Raw genomic sequence first — 13,562 nt, 5'->3', positions numbered from 1 at the left:
GAGCTGAGTTTTCCTGTCAATTTGTTCCAATCTCCACTAGGAATTATTCACTGATATTCTGATGTTATTAAAAAAAAAGGGGGGGGGGGGGGAAATAGCAATGGTAAAATTAGTTTCCATAATTGCAAGCTGTAGAGCAAATTGGAAAGGAAATCTCTTCAAACTGAAACCTCTGAAGGGAAGAATGCATCACAAAATAGGTACAGCTACTTTTAAATTGCTTTTATTTTCATTTTAAAAATGATAAAGACCCTTACTGCAGCTACTAACTTCAATGTAAAAAAAAAAAACCCAACCAACTGGACTGAAAAATAACTGCAATTCCCAGTAGTTTACTGTGGGTGGAAATAAGAGTTTAGTATTGTCTAGAATAAGAAATATAATTACCGTACTTGGAAACAGCAGAGTCATTAATATTCAGAAGATGTGCTCAATGCTGAATTGGAGCTTTGTTTTTTTTTTTTTTTTTTTTCCTTGGAAGTAGGAGCATGTATTTATAACTTTGAAGAGAAATATATAATCTTCACCTGGAGTTACTGGACTAGAAGAAGTAAAATTTAGTAGATCTATGTATTTCATTTTACCTACTGTCCAAGTTGGTGTATGGGTTTTAAAAGTTGCAAGTTTTCTCTGCAAAAATCCTTTCTATTTGAAAGAAGTATTTGTTTCCAGAACACATTTATGTTCAGAAGAGAAATGATCATAAAGATCCCAATTACCTCTGTTATAGTTTGCCTTTACAGTAGAGCATGATGGCTGAGATCATTAATCTGGCAGGATCAATTCTGTCTGATTAATTTAAGCAGACACTGAAACACCGTGCTGCTTTAACACCAAGTTGTTTTCTCAAAGGAAAGACTCTCTGGCTGTAAGCTTTATATTTATTTTTACACTAGTGCAACGTACAGTTAATTGTCTACTTCCATGTGAACATACCCACAGCAGACCCAAAGCCACCTGCCTTTGGTATCTAATGTATGCATCGTTATCATCCGTACGACTTCTCACTCTAAGGTGAGACAGTCCTTTAAATTAAGCAAAACTCAGATTTCCGTGCATGTGTGTAGCTCACCAGCCTGAAGGAATAAGTACCTTCATTATCTGATGTGGGTAATATAATTAACACCTAAGCCTGCTATAACCAGGAGTTCAGCTGGAAGTTTCTGAGGAGAGCAGAGCTGGGGCAGACTGGAGGAAAGCTGGTGAGGAGGCTTCTGCTGGGTCACTCTCTGAGGCTCCCCAGGACAGGTCAGACTGAGAAATCTCTGGAGAGCGGTCACCTTTTAAGAAGATGCCCTTGGCAAAGGGGAAGGTTGCCCTATTTTTTATTTTCTCAACAAGCGTGGGCTGATGCGGGGTTTGAGCAGGAAGGGGAGGGGGTGACAGGCAGACTGAGGCAGCGATGGGGGAGCAATGTCAAACTGAGAAGGGTACCAATGTACTCGTGGTACTTGGCTGTCCTCTTCTGCACAGACTAAGTAGTGCCTAAAAGGGAGTGCCCTGTATCTGAGGAGACAGACTCTTACTGGATCATAAAATAATGATGAGGTTTGGCCCTGTTTTTTTAATTCTTAAGCCATCAATCACCTGTACAGAGGAAAACTAGGCTGATTCTTTTAGATGTTTTTAACATGGCTTCTATTTTTATTTTTACAGTTTTTGCCTGCAGTTGACTGCAGGCTCTAATAGAGGCCATGTTTTGAAAGCCTGTCTGTAAAACCAGGGGATTATTGTATGCTTTAGTGCTTTAATACTTCTGAGCAACAGCCACTGCTCGAAAGCCATGTTACGAGAAAACAGGAGTCTGAACCACTGCTTGGACCATTTTGTGAGATGGCATTAATACCCTCTCGGTCTCTACAAGGCTTTTCTTTCCTTCCGTTAGATTCACAGTGGCTGATTTGACTTTCTTCCAAACTACCTGGGAGGGATGCTGATAGGGAAGGAAAGGGTTTTTCAGAACTGACAGCTTTGAATTCTCAGAACTAGTAATTCAGCCGCTCACAAAGGGAACGTGAAGAGTGCCATTTTCACTGCGTGTGTAAACACGGGGCTGAGATACTGCAACAGTGGGAAAGAAAGAGCAGCAAACCTCATAGGCTCAGGGTCCTGTCGCAAAAGCCATGAAAGCAAGAAGGATCCTATCTCCTTGTGCCTTCCTCTGCTTCCCAGTTCACAACTCGGAACAGGACAAAGGCACAGAAAAGAAGTTGAAGCACTACATTCAAAACTTGAAATGGGAGTCTTTCAGGGGTGTTATCGTGAGTAGCAAATACCCGAGCAGATCAAACTTGAAGTTTGTCTTGTTCGCTTGCTTTAACACGCTGTGCATTAAAACGTGTAGAGTTCTCCATGACTACTTCCGCTGTTCAACATCCACATTTCTCTGGATGTTCAGAAAGGACCTTACTAGGTCAGAACCAGTGGTTTGTTAGCTATACTGCAAATCCCACTTTTTCTGTCTTGTCCTTAAAATGATGGATTTTGCTTATAGTTAAGTGATGGAGATGGGGAGTCCTAGGAGTTGCATGTGCTCAGTCTCCTGATCTGTGTTATATTCTCACGCAGCAGGTTATTTAATCTAAGCTTTGGAAATGTACACAGCCATTTGTTTCCTGTATTTGCATTCAGTAATCAAGCCTTAATGAAAGTTTGCATCAGTCCAAAGATACAAATAAATATTGTGAAAGATTGGCAGAGCTATTCATGGGAAATGTAAATTCAAACTGTATTGAGAAATGTGTATGTGCCAATGGAACGGCTTATAGTCAACAGTGATGCAGTTCATGTCTATTAAAATTCAGGGAACATCTGTCGTAATAAATCCAGCATCATCGCTCTAGCTGACTAGGCACTTAGTGCTTGGACAGACAGTAATTCTTCGGTCGACAATGTGTAAAATTGCGACCTAGTGATACTGCAAATTATAACAGAGGCTGGGACTTCATAACCCTCTACAAATTATACGTATCTCTCTCTGACTTAATTCTATGGTTTAGGTGTATATGGCTAAAATCTCTTTGAAGCCTTCAAGTTACATAAGCAGAGTGGGGGAGTGAAAGAGATGAACGTGATTGCAGAGTTTGGTGTTCAGCAGAAAAGCATGGGTAGGATGAGATCCTGGTTTTCTTACTTTGACTCTGTTGCAGGTGGAGAGGGAGAAGGCCATTCTCCTGGCCAACCTGCAGGAGTCTCAGACACAGCTGGAGCACACCAAGGGAGCCCTGACCGAGCAACACGAGCGAGTCCACAGGCTCACGGAGCACGTCAACGCCATGAGGGGACTGCAGAGCAACAAGGAGCTGAAAGCTGAGCTTGACTGTGAGAAGGGCCGAGACACTGGCGAGGAAGCACACGACTATGAAGTGGACATCAATGGCTTGGAGATCCTAGAATGTAAATACAAAGTAGCTGTTACTGAGGTGATAGACCTTAAAGCAGAAATCAAAGCCTTAAAGGAGAAATATAATAAATACGTGGAAAACTACACTGAAGAGAAGGCCAAGTATGAGAGCAGAATCCAGACGTATGATGAACAGGTGACAAACCTGGAGAAGTCGACCAAGGAAAGCCAGGAAAAAATGGTCCACATGGAAAAGGAATTGCAAAGGATGACAAGCATAGCAAATGAAAACCATAATACCCTCAACACCGCCCAGGACGAGCTGGTGACGTTTAGCGAGGAGCTTGCTCAGCTCTACCATCACGTCTGCCTGTGCAACAACGAGACACCAAACAGGGTCATGTTGGACTATTACAGGCAAAGCAGAGTCACCCGCAGCGGGAGCCTGAAAGGACCAGATGACCCTCGAGGTCTCCTTTCCCCGCGGCTCGCCAGAAGGGGGGTGGCGTCACCCGTAGAAGCCAGGACCCCGACTGAGCAGGTGACGAAAGAGGCCACGGAGCCTGGCAAGGAACAGAGCCCGACGAAAACACCTACCATTTCTCCTGTCATCACAGCCCCTCCTTCCTCCCCCGTCTCCGATACCAGTGACATCCGCAAAGAGCCGATGAACATCTACAACCTCAATGCCATAATAAGGGACCAAATCAAGCACTTGCAGAAGGCTGTCGATCGGTCGCTGCAGCTGTCACGCCAGCGTGCTGCAGCTCGGGAGCTGGCACCCATGATCGACAAAGACAAGGAGGCCTTAATGGAAGAGATACTGAAACTGAAATCACTCCTGAGTACGAAGCGGGAGCAGATCGCTACTCTGAGAGCAGTGCTGAAAGCCAACAAGCAGGTAAGATGCCAATGAAGCAGTCGGTCGGTAATGCCTGTTATTTCTACAGGTCACTTAAAAGCTTTCCCCGGAGTCCTTTGGAGGAGAGATTTTACTCACAGGTTATTTAGTCTCTCACTCAATCATGGTGAGGGCAGACCTTTCTTCCCTCCCTCCACACCTCCTCTTCAAGCTCTTTAGCTCTGCTTTTCTCAGCACCCACCATTCACTGAGGACACAGGCAGAAGAGCCTTTCCTGTGCAGCGAGAGAAAAGCCGAGGGACAGGGAGGGATCAGCTACTACCCAGCCTCATGCACGGGCACGTTGCTATCATTACTGCGAAACAAAAAAGATTGCCATCATTGGAAAACAAAACAGAGTGTGCATGGAGAGGCTCTCAGAGGTGTGCTGACCCCTCGCCAGGGCAGGTACCTCCGGAGTGGTGGGGAAGGCAAACGTAGGGGAGACCACCTGGGCCAGCACCTCAGCAGCTGCGGGTGGCCCAGCTGGTGGGATGTAGGGGAGCAGATGGAGCAAACAACCTGTTGCATTCTTCTTGGCTCTTGGTAACACTACCCAGGCTGCAAAACTTGAATGCCCCCCAGTAAATTTAAGGGGGTTAAAAATAAATGCCGCAAAAGCTAAAGCGTGCCTCAGGAAGAGAATGGCGGATGTAAGAGTGTGACCAGTGGCTTTGGACCATACAGAAGCTGGGCAATTCTTTGATAAGACAGCAGGTGAAATGCAGAATTATTTTGTAGTTGGAATTTTCTTTTCATTCAGAAATAATGTCTCCTGCTATTGTAATATTTTTCATCCTTTAACAAACAAAATCAGGGTTTTCTTTTGTTTTTTAAGAACAGGGACAACATCACTACATGACTAAGCTGACTGAAACAGTAACCGCAATCTTTTATTTTGAGGAGGATTTGCTATAAAGTTATATTTTAAGAGAATAAACAATTTCAAATTATTATTTTGAAAATTTTCATAGCTTAAAAAAAATCAACCCACTTTATATTTGATGTTGCATCAATGCAAATAAGCTGAGAATTACTGCATTTTATATCAAATACCAAAAGAGGACCATGTAACAGCCTGTTTTTAGAGGACTGTCATTTTTTTTGCACAGTATATCCTCCCAACCCCTTTGTAGCCATTAGGTTCCAGGTCTGCAAGCACTTAATAAAGTTAAATTTAAACATGCAAATAGTTTTATTTACTTCAGTGCATGTCCTTATGTGCAGAAGTAAGTCTGAATGGAAGAGGCTGCAGTGGCAGAGTCATCGTTTCAGACAGATGAGAAAAGTCCCAGGCAAAAAGCAGCGCAGTGATCATCACCACATGGGGTCATGAATCCTGGTTAACAGCCTAGGATATTGTTATCTGATGACAGTGATGGATTTCAGTGTTAAAATTCCCAGTAGTCGAGTAGTCTGAAGTTACAGTTTCAATCTGTAACTGCATTTCTAGAGTACTAGGGATTTTTAAATTGCAGTAATATTTCAGTATACATTGAGTCTTTTATAACATTCCCCCCCCATTACAACACGTGTTAAATATTAATTCAAGTAATTAAATACCATCTCTAGCTAAGCAATAACAGCTCTGAGCAATTATATGTGGATTTTCCATGTAATTAAAATGTAATTAAGATGTAATTGAGGTATATGGGTTTAGATTCCAAATTAAAGATTTTTTCCATTAGCATAGAGCTATCATTTATTTTTGATACCACCAGAGAATCTAGCTCAGTCTTGCACTTTTATTGCTGTCAGAAATAAAGCATCATCCTAAAGCGTGCTCACTGAAATGGGAGAGAGAGATTTGCTGAGTAAGGAGGTGCTATTAATTAAACTTTTATTTATTGGATAGCAGCATAGCTATTGGTAACTGTATAACTGGGTGTAGAATCTTGCAGTACTGTTTATGCAAACCTTAATATCAACATCCTCAAACTTTCAAATTAAAAGACATGATAATATAAAAGGATAGCAGAAATTTAAAGTTGGGGGGGGAGGGAAGGAGTTTTATTATGTGCTAGTAGTAGTGCCAGCCTCAAGTGATGGGTATATCGCCGGACCCAAAGCACAGCTCATGTTCAAAAAACAGGAGTCAAGATTCATCCCCTTGAGTTCTTTCCCTCCAAAATTAGAAGTTTTTAAGCAGCAATAGGCTGGGGATTTTTTTCCCCTTGTGGGTTTCAGTGTAGATGAGCCTACAAAGGATATCTGGTTCATTTTTTCCACATTTGCTCAAGAACCACAAGAGCTAGAATTTTGATTTTTTTTTTTTTCCCCAAAAACCTTCCTCAAGCCTTGACGTTAACACAAAATTATATTTTTTCATCCCTTACATCGTACGGCAAGACACCGCTGGTGCCTGAGGTAGCAGGGGGAGAGCTGTGGCAGCCCCTGTGAGAAGGAAGCCTGCAGCTGGTCATCCTGCTTTGTAGAAATGCTATCACAAAAAACCCCCTGTATTGTAGGCACTCCAAGCAGAGACGCTTCAGGTGAAGCTTTTTTGGTTGAAATAATATTGGAAAGCAAGATGAGCACGATCAAATGCACTGTAAGAAAGGCAAGACCCGGCCTTCATTGAGCATCTCGCCATTCGGATCCAAGGGGAGACCCCAGGTCTCTTATTTCGGGCTGTAGGTCAGTAGTGAGGTCACACCCCTAACCAGGGAAGCACGGGTGCGCTCTAGTGACCCCCAGAAGTATTGCAACATGCTCTTGAAAGCGGAATTGTACCGTTTTCCTGGCAGTACGCTTTCTCGCAGTGTGCTGACATCCTCTGCTATCCAGGCACACAGTGGCAAATGGTTCATCGGAAGAGAAAAAGAGCAGAGTTTCTGCCTCCCGACCCGAATTGTGTTCCCGTCTCTTCACAGTAACTTTCCCAACTGCAGGACATCCCTGAGGGTGTCTCTGTTTCTGTCCTCTCCCGCTGCGGTGGGCCTGGTACTCCAGCAGTGCACAATACAGTGAATTTCTGTTTGAACCTGACAAGCTGTTGCCTAGTTTAAAGCATTTGGCAATATCTGATGATACTTCTTTTTAGTCTAGGTGTATTTTCTGTAGTAATATTTTCAAATATGCGTTAAGCATTAGACTGGGCTGCAAACAGGCTACACAAAACTCTATAATACAAAAAAAGAGGGTAAGATTTGCTCTAAGAAGCTGCAAACCTAAGCCCAGGAAAATAGATTATTAAATCAATTGCTCAAAATAGCAAGGCACATATATCTTTCTAGCTCGCTTGCTTACCTTGTCTTGATTTATGTATCCATTTATCCGTAGCCATAATTGGTGTCAGCACCAGTTCTGTGGAGCAAACCCAAGTAGCATTAGCATTAACAAGTAGCATAAATTGTAAAGTAATATCAAATTAATGATATAATAACTTTTAGGACCAGTTCAATAATGGTTTTGATTTTGATTTCTAATAACATTCAGAAAGCAGAGCGGCCTATGAGGGGAATTTAATATCCTGAAGTTCTGATTGAAAAATGATCGGTTGTTCTCGTAGGTAAATGGTTCGATGGGAAGGAGTTGAGTCAGCAAGACCTTCGCAACTGTATTGGAGTAACTACGGTGTCTCCAGCTCCTGTAACTGAGATGCCCATAAAAGTCGTTCGGAAAAAATAACTTGATAACCCCAGACATATAGTACCTTATCTATAAACAAATGCCCTGATGTTATATAGACAGAATACAGTAGAATTTCTCTGGGAAAGTGAGGCTGGCTGGAAAGATCCAGTACCACCTACAATTTCTGCACTAAAATAACAGGCTACTGTTCTGCTTTCTTGTGTGAAAAAATAAAGTCCTTACCACTGTAGGAATTAATATTCTTTCAGTAACATTTTTTTTTTACTTGGTTTGCTTCTCAGACTGGTAATGTAAAGTAAATGGGATATGAAGTCATCTTAGAATGCAAATATATGGAGAAAATGGGATTTGTTCATGGCTATCAGGATTAAGGTGGCAACCTTTAGGCAGCTGGATTCAGGCATTTCTTCTGTAATGATAAGGAGAGGGATGAAAAGGATGTTGTGAGTTCTGGCAGTGCCTTGGGTCCGGGGGCTCGGTGTGTGCTCACCTCAGCCTGTGCAGCTACGTGCCTGGGTTTGGGGAACGGGGGGGCTGAGCTCTGCGTGCCCCAGCGCTGTCTTCCTGGATAGCGTTTCACACCCCGCAGGTGTTGGAGGTCTCTGCTCCCTCCCAGCCTTGCTGTCAGCTCCAGGCGATGTCCTCTGCACAGCAAAAGCTATGTGCTCGCCGAGCCGTTAACCCTGTGTCGCCAGGCGGCTCGCTGAGGGGGTAGCCAGTGTGTTCGCCCAGTTCCTCGGCATGATGGGCCCCCCCGTCAGGAGTGTCATTACCCCCTCTCCTGTCTTATTGCATTATTTACTTCACTGAAGTCACACGTTTTTCTGCATTTTCCTCTTTTTCTTGTGCTCTCCATTTCCATGTGTGTTGCTCAGAAGTTGCATTTTTATTTGGAGCAAAGTTTCTCTAAAATAGTTCTGTAGTTAACCACAATTTAAAATCAAATGCTTCAGAAAGAGCTGGTAAAAAAAAAGCCAGCTCCTGGGCATCTACTTCCTTCTGGCACCCACTGCTTAAGGATGCAGACTTTTATTTGCCCCATCCTTCCTTTCAGAGCACTCTCCAAATGTGCCGTTCGCCCCAGGTTATTAAAATCTATATTATCCCACAGAACTGGTTTCAGGTACAACCACATATATATGGCTCAGTGGGTACAATTTTGGAGGCTGGCTGAGAGGGGGAACAAATAGAAATAATATAGACTAGAGCTGGTGCTGGGGGAAGAGTAACATGAAGCTATGGCTTCAGTTCCTTTTGTCCCTGTTACTCTTGGCACAGTCTAGCAGTACAGGTGCTGAGGTGACCAGACACATAGGTATCTCTGAAAGATGGAGTCCAAGTTCCCCTTCTCCCCTCAGCCCCACTCCCCATCTACATTCTGGCTTCAGGGTGATTCAGGCGAGTTTTCTGCCTCTTCAGGCTCCCCAGCTGGCTCACAGTAAGCACGGAAGAAAACCGTCAGACGTGCCAAGGGTAGGGGTGGGGAAAGGGGGGTAATTATTCTCTTGGTGGCAGCTAGCCAATACAGATTGTCTTGGCTGCATCCTTGGAGCCGAGGAGTCTGACAGCAATCGGCTTCAGTCAGCATCCAGGTCCCAAAACGATGAGCTGTAGGTAACCGGAGCACCTGCACCGTCCGGTGCCCACCGGCTCGTACAAGGACCCCTTGAGCGTGCTGTGCCGCCTGCTAGAGCGATGCACCGCTGCTCTGCTGGCCCTGGCTGCAGGTTTCTAACGGAAGCTACCCTTGCTTGCTTCCCCTTTCTTTCTCTTGTCTATTAAAAACACATTTTTGATAGCGTTACTTGTTTCTCTAGCAGAGCACTTGTGGCCATTCATTCTTCACTTAGGAGACTTTAAGAAGGGGGGCTCTCGACAGCCTACAGATGAGCGTGTTCAAAAGCTTGTCTGGTGCGTGGAGAGCCACCAGGCACTTCCAATAGGTTTTGCGATTTATGCTTCATTGTCTATGTGTAGTTCTATGGAAAATTCTAACAAGAAGAAAAAAAGGTTTGAAGATTTGACACAGTCCTTCCTCTGTTACCTTTATTCAAAAGCTAAATTATATTTCTAAGTTATTTTTCATCCCGTAGTGTTACATGTCATTTAACTTACCCTGACATCCAGACTAAAACGTAGGGATCACAATGATCCGTCTGATCATTCTGCACAGTTTCGGTGATGTGTAAATTATTTGGTTTACGTGGAATATGCAATCTCACTGCTGAAACAATTTAACAATTTTTTTTTTAAGTCTATCATTAGGTGGCAAATAGAGATATTTGTCATTTTCATTCTAAACCAAAGGAAAATCTTCACATGAATTCTGTATTCGAAGATCAGGTATGATAGGTTAAGGGACATGGGGTTGTATTTCTCTTACAAAGCATGCATCTGATTTCCTGCCTTAGGGGCAAAGCAGAACTCAGTTTGAGCTACAGAGTCTACCTGTGCTCTCATAAATCACTTCAGTGACCTGAAAATTCTTAAATAAATCTGATTAAATCATATCTGTTAAATAGGAATTTGTCCCCTGATTCACTATTTCCTAGATTTCTCTTCCAAAAAGTAGTTTTATTAAACATAGTTAATCTTTCTTCTCTATGTTAATTTATGAGTGTACATTTTTGCTCATGGCTGAAAACAGATAGAAACCTGATGATTTCTGCTTTATCCTGCCACAGTGTAGGACAGTGTCTACCATCCCACATTATACCAAAGCATATATCAGCAAGGTTGAGAAAAGCTGCATTTATTTGAATATATCCCTAAGTGGTCGATTTTTTTTTTAAACATGTGTTGTTGATGATTTAAAATTTGGCACAGAAATACTCATCTATTTAAAATGACAGGTAGTTACTAGTGATTTTTTAAAATCTCTTCTCTCAGTGTAAACTAGTGTGAAAGCAGAGAAAGCATTATTGGTGAGTGTACAATTGGAAAAAAAAAACCCCACCCTGAATTATTTTAACACTGCCGTTTCTAACTGTGCTATTTCCCAGACACAAATGAATAGCTAGTAGGAGATGCTAATATGTCCTTTTGTTAGTGGGAAATGTATTGAGTTTCAGAAAACTGAGTTCAGAATAGGTTTCCAACTGTTTGTCCATTACCATCTTTTGTCACGTCCCCTTGCTGGTTGCTTTAAACTAATGTTCTTCTACACTTCTCTCCCCTGGTGATGGCTCAAGAACCCACGAGATCAACAGGGGAAATTGATTGCCTATATGAAATGCTACAACTTATTATGCACTAAATTAAGTGAAAAACCCAACCATAACCCCCTCTGAGTAAATGTAAAAGGAAACATTTTTTTTCTTCATCTCATTCAAAGGCAATAATTTTAAATGTCTCATAGCAGCAGTAGGTATAAAGCCTCTATAAAACTGTGTATTTTGAATAACTTCAAAAATGCTACTAAACTCCATAGGTAAAGCACAAGGTTCAAGTCTTGCAAAAATAAGACAAATGTAAATATTAAAAGCAGTAGCACAGTAAATTAAAGACATTTAATGGATGAAATTGAAAAAAGAAAGGAAGGAACAGAAAAAATAAAGGAATAGGATGACTACAAAGCCTTTCTTTCCTGTTAAGTGAAAACTGTAATTTACACTTTTTTTTGTAGTGGTTCAAAGTGCCAAAATAAGGCTGGTTTGCACGAGAGGAGGCATCGCCAGTGCTCAGATATAAAAGCAAGCTGTCAGGTGCTGGCAGTCTCCTTGGCCAAGGAGAGCCTCGGCTGGCAGGAAGCATGAGGTGAAGCACCTTAGCTCCCGCCTCAGCTACAGAGGCCGAGTCTGACGTGCCGCGTGTCCTGTTTGCAACGTGGTCGTGGGACACACCTGGTTGTTTGTTGCAGCTCATATGACACGGTAGCAGCTCCTTAAGCTGTAGTAACTTGCTCACTCGCTTGAGTCCTCAACATACAGCTGCACAGTTTTGCAGAGACATTTACGGTATTGAGTTGTTGCCAGTGCATTGAAGTTGGCTTGTTCTTTGAATGGCTTTCTTCTTTTCCTGGCTTTACAGAGTACAACGTAAAAGAAGACATTAAAGGGTGTGGTGCAACGAAGCTGAGGTCTAACTTTCTTTTACCGTGTGAATGAAGAAGGAAATCTACATTAAAATCAAACATGGCATCTTAGCTGTTATCAGATATCTGTCTCATAAGAATATATCCTTGTTTGTGTTTTCAGACAGCTGAAGTGGCACTAGCCAATTTGAAGAATAAATACGAAAATGAAAAAGCAATGGTGACTGAAACCATGACCAAACTACGGAATGAATTAAAGGCTTTGAAGGAAGATGCAGCAACCTTCTCATCCTTGAGAGCAATGTTTGCAACCAGGTAAGGGAAATGGTTTCACCATCTGGCTCAGCACTGTAAAAGTAAGTATGTGTGTGCTAAGTGAGAACAGACTTAGCTGTGTATGTTGGGTGCTTAGGAGTAGAGACAGAAATTATTTTCTGCAAGGTCAGGGGTTTGCTGGATGAAGGTGAATGAGTCTTAGAGTGCACACTGTGCAAAACCTGCAAGCTTTCATGTGCTACTGAGATGCATGTCTTGGAAAATAAAGCTGGAGAATAGCAATGTCAATACACCCTTGAGGAAAGTGTTATAAATGCCAATATCAGCCTCCAGTATATTTGCATTTACAGGGCTTTTTAAAGTGGAAATCAAATAGTAGATTTATGTGGCTGATTTTCACATTCAGAAGTACACAGTGATTCTGCCATGTAAAGCTATCGTATGGTTAATGATGGTCTTCAGAATCCCATGTTTTCATTATCATGAGATTTATTACTTACCACTAGTAAAATCTATTTAATCAACCAGCCTACGCTGTAATCCAGAAGTAATAATTGCGAGGCCACTGCAATTTCCCACTCCAGCATTAATTCTTATTTTCTACTGCTGTAATATCAAATTTATTATCTTCTCCACAGGATAAAAGTTTCACTTATCTTCTGTAATATAGTTCCTCCTGATAGGACAGTAATTAATCATCTCTTCTTCTACACCTTCTTCAGAAGAGCTTTTGGGTTTAGCTGCTTTTTAAAAGGTTACCTACAAATAATTTTATTTTTTTTTAACGATCCAACAGTTTCATCAATAAATTAACTCCCAAATAAGAAAGGAAATTAGTATCCTTAGGAAATTCTTCTGTTATATCAGAGTTTCTCCCCCTCCCCTTACGGTCAAACACAAGGCAGATTTCTGGCTTGTTTTTTAGTCCATAAGCAGTAAGCCTTCTTCATGCCTCATGCCAACATCTCTGCGGTATACAGGTGCCATCTCACCTCTTCCAGCCTTCTAAGGTCCTTTGTTGCTCAGTGACAGTGGCAGCAGCAGCCAGGAGAGGTGGGAAGGAAGGAGAAGGGACATTTACATGCCATGACATTGGTGCTGTGTACAAATTCATCATAGGTTCATCATCAGAAGAGTACGTGTAGTGCCATAATGGAATTGAAGAACCAACTCAGCAGGTGGTGTGAACCAAGATGGATCCATTGATTTCATTGGCATCTAAAGATTTTCTTCAAGAAAGTGAAGTTGTGTGTGTGTTTTAGAAATGCATGTATCAATCTTTATTTGCAAGCTTATTACTCTAGGAGATACATAAGTGCACTAACTATAAGACTATCTGGAAGGCTACTAACTCCAGAGGAGAGGAGTGGCATCATGAGCATAAAGCAAACAACGGTCTTGCCTGAAGCATAAAT

At 42.1% G+C, this 13,562-nt stretch overlaps 1 protein-coding gene across 5 annotated transcripts in view; it reads left to right on the top strand.

Moving 5' to 3' along the window:
- The window catches only part of BICD1 (BICD cargo adaptor 1), a 185,999-nt gene that overhangs the window by 137,812 nt on the left and 34,625 nt on the right, over positions 1-13,562 (top strand). For all 5 annotated transcript variants that reach the window (XM_054842780.1, XM_054842818.1, XM_054842789.1 and 2 more), the window contains exons 5-6: positions 3,150-4,244; positions 12,035-12,186. In XM_054842780.1, coding sequence (XP_054698755.1) covers positions 3,150-4,244; positions 12,035-12,186 — 1,247 coding nt within the window. The remainder of the gene's footprint in view (positions 1-3,149; positions 4,245-12,034; positions 12,187-13,562) is intronic.

Source organism: Grus americana, chromosome 1 (assembly GCF_028858705.1).
Source record: "Grus americana isolate bGruAme1 chromosome 1, bGruAme1.mat, whole genome shotgun sequence".
Taxonomy (NCBI): domain Eukaryota; kingdom Metazoa; phylum Chordata; class Aves; order Gruiformes; family Gruidae; genus Grus; species Grus americana.
Note: the sequence above shows the minus strand (reverse complement) of the source record. Positions and strands in the feature narration are given on the sequence as shown.